Genomic DNA, 9880 nt, shown 5'->3' with positions numbered 1-9880 from the left:
AGGCAGGGACGCGTCATAAGACAAGCGCCCCCCTACACGGTCAATGTTATTATATAATATTTTATATTGCATAATATTATTGATAATTTTGATTTTACATTGAAGTTTAGATTATTCGTGTATTTCCTATACAATATTGTACAATTATTATTGATCGTTTAGGGGGGCTATAACGTAATGCTTCAAAGTGAAATATTTGATGACGCGAGTTTTACATAAGTGACAAATTAACTAAAAATATAAAGCGAAGACGAAGTAATAATTGCAGTTTGATTAAATATTCTTACCTTGGAGAGAATTGACGAGTTTGTATTTTTTGTGACGATTGTCCGTCTTGAAAATAACAGCTTCTTAATTTTACTTGACACTTTACAATTTATTTCAAAACATCACTGTATTATACAAGTAAAGTACTGTGATTAAACACTCGTTACGAGTTACACTCGTAAATATCAATTCCCGCACAGATTAAGGGCCACCGCTTTTCCGTAACGTGTTACGTTGAGTTAAGTACTTTATCGCACAGAGAAAGTCATAATGTAGCATAAGCGTGTATACACGCTACGTTACGATTTTTTCTGTGCGTTGAAATACTTAACGCAACTTAACGCGTTACGGAAAAGTTTGTACGATGGCTTTAAGGCACAAAATCCCACCGATTTACGACCGGTAAAATACGACCGATTTACTATTATTATTTATAAAGGTTATTGTTTGTTTACTTTTTAACCGTCGCATACGTAGTTCTACTGCACACTCACGAGATAGCACTGATGTAAGTATCGGTAGAGTAATTGCATGAAAAGAGCGGATGCGGATTCTCAGCGTTGATTGATCATAACGTGATCATAACATTATCGATCTTGCTATGGCGTACGTTGCTTTGCGAACGCGCTTGGCGCGAGATATGAGAGTGTCTTATTTTCATTTTTAGGCAATTTAATACTGTAACGAAAAAATGTAGACGGGTATTCTAAACATTTATCTTTCTTAGAATAAACAAATTTCTTTCCACGTTGACTATCTATCACGTTGGCTATCTTTAATAAAATTTAAATAATATGATATTTATTTCTGCATAGTAAAAGAAATCGTAGTATCGAAAAAAAGCAGATTGCTATAATTGTATTTATTTAATAATCTTTTAAAATTTTTAAATTCTTTCTCTCTCTCTCTCTCTCTCTTAATTGTTTTGCGGTTTTTAATAAATGTCCAACGAAAGAGATTTGGTCGCCCTGAAAAGGGCGGATTTGTCTTATTTTTATAATAAATGTTCGAAATGGCCTCCGTCCATCTCAATGCAAGCTCTCAAGCGTCGTATTATATTATGTTGCATATTCTCCAACATATCTTCATCAATACTCCAAATTGCTTCGTGCAATTTTGCGTCCAATTCTTCCATATTTTCGGGAAGTTTCCTATACACAATCTCCTTACAATAATCCCATAGGAAAAAATCCAAAGGGTTGAGGTCCGGAGATCTTGCGGGCCAATTTATTGGACCATACCGGCCCATCCAACGCCCAGGAAACTGTCTATTTAAGAAATTGGTCACAATTCTTGCGTTGTGTGGCCCGGCACCATCTTGTTGGAAAACAATATTGTTCCTCTCGAGTAAAGGAACTTCTTCCAAAAAATCGGGCATTGTGTTTTCCAGGAAGTGAAGATAATTTGCGCCATTTAAATTGTTCGGAAGGTAAACGGAACCGAATATTTGTGTTCCCATTATTCCAGCCCAAACATTCCTCTTCCAACTAGTTTTTGAAGCTCCTGGGATGGGTGCATCGTGAATTTTTATCGCTCCAACAATGATTGTTGTGCGAATTCAAGATTCTTTCTCGTGTGAATAACGATTCATCGCTAAATATGACACGAGAAAGAAATCTTGGATTTCGATCCATCTTTCTCAGGAAATCTTCGCAAAAATTTCGTTTTTAAGTTTAATTTTCCAATCATAATTTTTGCACACGAGTGTAGTGAAATGCGTGCAACTTTTCTTCCTTAAGTATTCTTTGCAACGTGGAATACGAGAAATCATGATAGCGAGCAATAACTCTAATACTAGTATCAAATTCTTGCTCGATAACATTTTGCAAATTTCTTGTGGTCCAGTTCCTGCCAACATCATGTTTATTTGACAATACGCTGCCAGTTTCATACAATCTGAATTGTAATAAATAATGTTAATGATAAATAATTACGTTATCATTCTTATTTATTAAGATGCAGTCAGTTTTATACAACCTATGAGCTGCAGCGAGTATCACAATCGGCGGAGGATGTCGGTTTGAATATAACTCGGCGTATTTTTTTGCAGCCACATGATATTGCCTTTGACACTCACCGAGTGCCATCAGCATATCGTAATATTCTTCAGTTGAATATGCCATTTTTTTATTGTCTTAATTGATGGAGGATGATTAACACAGATATCGATTTTGTCATATTATTTGTATGATCATTTCTTTGCAACCGCAACATAATGCAAAAAACTTCAGCGAGCAATTTGGATAATTGAATAAAACATAAAAATGTAAATATTTTCATATAATTATAGTTTTTTACTCGCTGGTTGCATGCAGCCCGAATGATAAATAATAATGTTACTATTCTTATTTTTTATGATTTTTTACTCGCCGCAGTTCAGAGGTTGAATGAAACTGGCAGCGTCTGAACAAATAAGAATAGTAACATTATTATTTAACATTCAGGTTGCATGCAACCGGCGAGTAAAGAACCATAATTGTATATTGTATATTGTAAATATTGTAAATTGTATATTGTAAATATTTAAATTTTTATGTTTTATTCAATTATTTAAATTGCTCGCTGAAGTTTGTTGCATTATGTTGCGGTTGCAAAGCAACGATCATATAAATAATGTGACAAAATCGATATCTGTGTCAATCATCCTCCATCGATTAAGACACAAGAAAAAAATGGCATATTCAACGCAAGAATATTATGATATGCTGATGGCACTCGGTGAGTGTCAAGGGCAGTATCATGTGGCTGCTAGAAGATACGCCGAATTAAATCCAAACCGAGCACGACATCCTCCGCCGAATGTGATACTCGCCGCAGCTCAGAGGTTGTATAAAACTGACAGCATTTTAACAAATAAGAATGATAATGTAATTATTTATCATTAACGTTAGTATTTATTACAATTCAGATTGTATGAAACTGGCAGCGTATTGTCAAACAAGCATGATGTTGGAAGGAATCGGACGGCAAGAACAATGCAAAATGTGGAAACGGTAATTCATGCTATCGAGCAAGAACCTGATACTAGTATCAGAGTTATTGCTCGCGATCATGATTTATCGTATTCCACAGTGCAAAGAATACTTAAGGAAGAAAAGTTGCACGCATTTCACTACACTCGTGTGCAACATTTGCGACCAGAAGATTATCCTCGAAGATGAAATTTTTGCGAAGATTTCCTGAGGAAGGTGGATCGAGATCCAAGATTTCTTTCTCGTGTGATATTTAGCGATGAATCGTTATTCACACGAGAAGGAATCTTGAATTCGCACAATAATCATTGTTGGAACGATAAAAATCCACGATGCACCCGTCTCAGGAGCTTCCAAACTCGTTGGAAGAGAAATGTTTGGGCTGGAATAATGGGAACACAAATATTCGGTCCCGTTTACCTTCCGGACAATTTAAATGGCGCAAATTATTTTCACTTCCTGGAAAACACAATGCCCGATTTTTTGGAAGAAGTTCCTTTACTCGAGAGGAACAATATTGTTTTCCAACAAGATGGTGCCGGGCCACACAACGCAAGAATTGTGACCAATTTCTTAAATAGACAATTTCCTGGGCGTTGGATGGGCCGGTATGGTCCAATAAATTGGCCCGCAAGATCTCCGGACCTCAACCCTCTGGATTTTTTCCTATGGGGTTATTGTAAGGAGATTGTGTATAGGAAACTTCCCGAAAATATGGAAGAATTGGACGCAAAATTGCACGAAGCAATTTGGAGTATTGATGAAGATATGTTGGAGAATGTGCAACATAATATAATACGGCGCTTGAGAGCTTGCATTGAGATGGACGGAGGCCATTTCGAACATTTGTTATAAAAATAAGACAAATCCGCCCTTTTCAAGGCGACCAAATCTCTTTTCGTTGGACATTTATTAAAAACCGCAAAACAATTAAGAGAGAGAGAGAGAGAGAGAGAGAAAGAATTTAAAAATTTAAAAAGATTATTAAATAAATACAATTATAGCAATCTGCTTTTTTTCGATACTACGATTTCTTTTACTATGCAGAAATAAATATCATATTATTTAAATTTTATTAAAGATAGCCAACGTGATAGATAGTCAACGTGGAAAGAAATTTGTTTATTTTAAGAAAGATGAATGTTTAGAATACCCGTCTACATTTTTTCGTTACGGTATTAAGGGGATGCTGGAGTGGCAGCCGAACTCCGACGCGAAAGCGCCATCATTTCGATGGTACTAAAAATGAAGCGACATTATCGGCGTAGCCTACGCCGCGTAGGTCCGTGTGTACGCATTTGTTTGTAGTGGTAACTCACTACACTGACGTGTGGTCTGTGTACGTGTGTCATCGGAAGTTTGTAAACAAACGATGCTTGCGCTTGTTTCCTCGACTGAAATTTCGTCGCAAGGCTGCAATATAATGTCCGAGAAAACATAGGCGTATACAAGGTGTCAAATAAATACAAACTAAATATGACAAAATAATAAATGAAAAATATACATATAATACTATATATATCACTGAAGAAAAATGTCTTATACTTTTCTTATTTTTATCCTTATATAATTAATACAAAGTTAATTATTATTTATTGAGTATACAGATATTGAACATAATTATCTTTATTTTGTATTTTATAGAATAATGATAAAAGTGTTTTACATATCTTATATTTTATATATATACTGAATACATTTTTTGAATATTGTAATATGCATTTATCGTTTCAGTCATTATGCTATGAAATCCAAAATAAAGATAACTACATATTTGTGCAATATGTGTGTATACGTTTAAATTAATTAATTATTTAATTAATTTATATACTTATTTATTTTGTACTTATTACATAAGGAAAAAAAGGAAATAACTTTCTTTTTTTAGTTATATGTACAGTACACACACATAATACTGTACATATCACTAAAAAAAGAAAGTTATTCTTTCCTTTTTTCCTTATGTAATAAGTACAAAATAAATAAGTATATAAATTAATTAAATAATTAATTAATTTAAACGTATACACACATATTGCACAAATATGTAATTATCTTTATTTTGGATTTCATAGCATAATGACTGAAACGATAAATGCATATTACAATATTCAAAAAATGTATTCAGTATATATATAAAATATAAGATATGTAAAACACTTTTATCATTATTCTATAAAATACAAAATAAAGATAATTATGTTCAATATCTGTATACTCAATAAATAATAATTAACTTTGAATTAATTATATAAGGATAAAAATAAGGAAAGCGACATTAATTATATATAATATATAGTCTATATTATTATATGTGTCAAATGTTATATTTTCATTTTTACTTTATATTTATTACACATTGTATATGTCTATTTCGTTTCGTACATTGGAGCCTTGTGATGGAATTTGAGTCCAAGAAAAATATGTGCGAATATTTGTTTACAAATTACTCCACATCACTTATAGATCAGTGTAGCAAATGAATTACGAAATACGTATTTATAAAAAAAAGTCAGTTCACGTTACATCGCCTCTGGCTTTATTAATATTTGTCATAAATGTTAATAATATAGAATGGGCCCCGTCCACCGCCCATTCTCGTGAGACACAACCAATAAATGCTTTTTGTCTCTCCGATTTTGCACACGTAGCGTGTGAATAATTATGCACTTCTTTTGTGAAAAGAAAAAGTGCGAGTGATAACGATGAAAGCATACATAAAGTATTAGCGAAATCAAAGTCATTTATTTTAAAATAAATTTTTTTAAATGGCTGTAGGCGCAAAAAACCGTTTATTGTTGCGGAAATAGAAACAATTTATTACTTTCTATTATAGTAATAAAATGACGTCTCATGCGCTGAACGTCATTAGAATATTTTTCCTCAGTAGGATTTCTTCCTAAGGCTACAGCTGTAGCGAAAGCAGCTGCATAAATTCCGCAACTTGTGCCGTCCGGTTGTGATTGGACTTTTTCGAATATTATATCGCTTACGTTTATTCTTGGATAACGTTTGCGAATATAATCTTTCTCCATCTTTGCCAATTTTTCGTATGTGCAACCGGGTAAGCTGTCATACACATGCAGTTTGGACCCGTCAAAGAAAATACATCGCCAATGATTAGTGCAATTCCCTCCAATAATTTGTAAGCTTTTATCGCTATCACTGGCTGTTATTATATCTGGGAATTGCAAGTACTGAACGCTTTGCGTTTCGAAAGAAGAAGTTTCTGTAACGATGCGTAAGAATGTATCTAACGATTCATCGTTTAATTGATTCTGTACAGGCAGAACATTCTCTCTCACCAAAGAAAGAGGAACAATTGTATCATCTAAAACTTTTTTACGTTTTGCTATTTCATCTTTAGTCAAATTTCTTTTCTGTTTTGAACAACTGACTATGATGCAATCGCTATCTTGTTCTGCATTCAGAACAGCAGTAACGTTTGTCGCGTCTGTTGACAAAACGTTCAGTTTTTTATCTTGTACAATTTTTCTGTCTTGCACTTTATTTTGTTGTACACTTAGTTCGTAGCAGACTTTTGTTTTAAATGCTTTCTCTTGAGCATCTATAATATATTGTGGGTTTCTAATAGGCATATGCCTGTTATGACGGCTATCCAAGATTTCTGGAAGCATACAGTCATAATAGAAACGTGTCAGGAAAGGCAGCATTTTAGTTTCCCAAAAGTCATTGTCTCTATTAACAACGACAATTTTTAAGCTTTTGGGGGTCCATATTGCAAATATGCAATAGTTTCGCTGTGTTATGTTTAATTGCCCTTGAACTTGATAAAAGAATCGGTGATTCCGATTCATTTTATCATTATCTTTTTTTTCAAATATAGCTTTTAATAGAGGCAATTTTTGTACAGCCTCATCAGCTGTTAAATTCTCAGCTGATTGAGGACATTTAATCTCCACCAGACCATCTTCATCAATAAGTCCATCGGGAGTAGCGCCCAAGCATGGATTTTCATAATCAATGAATAATCCGCATGGTTCAATTTTTTTATTCAATTTTGCAGCCAACTCTATTCTGGCGATTTCCTCCCTATCGCGACCATATTTCATGGCTGCAGTGTCAATGTGTGGAGGATACAAAATGCTTTTTATAGTTGATGCACAAGACGTTGTTGGTCTCATGCGACACACGGTTCCAAAATTGGATGCTGTTAGCATATCACGCCTCAATGAATGCCATAGTTGACATTCACTTTGCTCTCTTGTCTCTAGTTCAATTTCTTGCCTCCTTTCCGCGTTTTCTACCAACTTTTCTATATAATTTTCTTCAAGTTGTTGGTATAGGTCAGACGGAAGATCTGGCTTTTGAGATTGTGGGCCATAATAACAATCTGTCCCAGCCTCTCGTTTAAATTTTTTGGGCTTGTCATGCATTTCTCTAGACTCTCTAGTTTTCGAAACTTTAATTTGTCGTCGTTTTTCTAAATTTTCAACAACTAGAGGAACATCCTTTTTCATGCTTTCATACACTTGCGTTAGTACTTCTCGAGTATTATGCTGTACAACAGCACCCGCAATTCTAGCATTGTAAGAACCTCGTAGGCCAAAATTTATGCGCTTTCCACCTATTTCTTTGCAGATTATAGAATTAAACGATTCTGCAGGATTGTTTGTTAAATTTAACAACAAACTATCTGAATAAGCGCTCAAGTACATAACAGCACTCTCAATTTTCTGATATAAACCGTGGAATTTCAAATGCGGTACATAATTTTGTATTTTCTCACGGTTTTCGTCGCATATACGGCCGCGTTCTTTACATCTTTTATGCTCACCAAAAATATGGCTAGGAATGTTCAAAATATCTTTTTGTAATTCCGTAGCTTTGCTATGGTGAGGTACTTTTTCTGCCCTTCGCAGAGTAGCTGCCTGTAATACTTCTTTCCGTATTTTTAAAATGTTGTTTTTTACAACATTTCGTAGCTCAACAAAGCCACGTTTTCTTTGCTGTTTTGGCTGAACTGTCTCTGCAACAGCTTTCAGCTTTTTGCATAAATTGCGAAGCAAATGATTGGTGCATTCTATTTTTTTTACAGTCACCATTTGTTCGCGATACGGTGCATTATTTTTTATGGAGTGATATACACTGCTGTCGCCATCAGCAATAACTGTTTGGTATATCAATCCATGCATTTCAAAGCTACTTTGAAAACCCTCTACAATGGCGTCGCTTTCCATACGTGTAGAGCTAGCATTACGGTCAAAATTTTTGTAGCATTTATGATTATTTGGCTTCAGACCATTTCGCTCCGCCATGTCACACACCGTACAAAATTTATTGCGGATACCAATAAAGAGGACTTTCCTTGTGCGATAACCAATTATAGCACCAACACCGGAAAGTGAATCGTAGGCGTTGCCGTACGATCTCTTTAACCAACTACCATCCGCTACAACTGTTATGTACGGAATGCCATTTATTGTTTCATTCCTTTCCAGAGCGAGTTGTTTTTCAAGCTCGCCTGCCATTTTCATACTTTCCATGGCTGTTTTTTGAAAATCATCGACTAGATTTTCTCGATATTTTATATAAGTCTTTTCAGACATGCAAGAAATATTTATACCCGCACAGAACTCTTCCAGTTGGGCATAACCATTCCCAACTGTTATAGTTGAAGCTACAGCAGCTTTATTTATATCCAACTTTTCAGGTTCTGTGGGTTCTGACCATATGTTGGCTTCATAGTTGCACATTTGGCACTTGAAGAACAATTGCGTCAGTAATCCACGGCGACGAGAATTTATGAGTTTCCAATCTTTAAATTGGCACTCAATTCCTCGCGCATGATTATCAAATACTCTGTGGATTTCATTCCACATAAAAGAAATGTCGACAATGCGACGACCTTCGGGCATGCTTTCTTTGATAGCATATGCATCAGAAACACCCTTGTCGTCGATAACAAAACTGTCATCTTCGCATAAATCGACATTTTGATTATACGTACCTTTTTCTTTTTCCAGGCACTGCACTACTTCGGTACTGACTTTTGAATCTGTCACGTGTAATTCCTCACGTGATGATTCGTCAATACCAGTAGTAAGCGTGCCTTCTTCTTTTTGTGCGTTTTTCTGCATTTTCAGCATTTCACGCCTGCAAAATAAAATTAATCATAAATATATATATATATAAAACATAAATTTTTAATAAATCAATCTAATACTACACGCAAATATACTTTAAAAAGATATATCTTGTAATATTATTGTTAAAATAATGAAAGCAGTCTTTTCTTTTTTTTAATATAATAACACATAGTACCTATATATATAGTCAGATAGGCATCTGTAACTTAATATATTTTTTCTAATTATAAGCATGCAAACAATCACTTTTCCATTTTTATACATTATATAATATATTATGTAATAAATTATATTTATAATACAGCCAGTCCACGAGAAAACCGCCTCTGGCTTGTCTTATTTTCTATTGCCAGTCCACGAGAAAACCGCCTCTGGCTTGTCTTATTCCATATTGCCAGTCCACGAGAAAACCGCCTCTGGCTTGTCTTATTTTCTATTGCCAGTCCACGAGAAAACCGCCTCTGGCTTGTCTTATTCCATATTGCCAGTCCACGAGAAAACCGCCTCTGGCTTGTCTTATTTTCTATTGCC

At 34.6% G+C, this 9880-nt stretch overlaps 1 protein-coding gene across 1 annotated transcript; it reads right to left on the bottom strand.

Annotated features, from left to right (window-relative positions):
* Positions 1 to 4658: 4658 nt before the first annotated feature.
* Positions 4659 to 9340, bottom strand: LOC136999534 (uncharacterized). The gene has a single exon (XM_067353875.1). The coding sequence runs from the start codon at positions 9338 to 9340 to the stop codon at positions 6032 to 6034; it is 3309 nt and encodes a 1102-aa protein (XP_067209976.1). The 3' UTR covers positions 4659 to 6031.
* Positions 9341 to 9880: the final 540 nt, after the last annotated feature.

This window comes from Linepithema humile, chromosome 4 (genome assembly GCF_040581485.1).
Source record: "Linepithema humile isolate Giens D197 chromosome 4, Lhum_UNIL_v1.0, whole genome shotgun sequence".
NCBI lineage: Eukaryota > Metazoa > Arthropoda > Insecta > Hymenoptera > Formicidae > Linepithema > Linepithema humile.
Note: the sequence above shows the minus strand (reverse complement) of the source record. Positions and strands in the feature narration are given on the sequence as shown.

Excerpts from the sequence above, each read along its gene's own strand:
- LOC136999534 (XM_067353875.1), bottom strand. The coding sequence starts at position 9,340 with ATGCAGAAAAACGCACAAAAAGAAGAAGGCACGCTTACTACTGGTATT.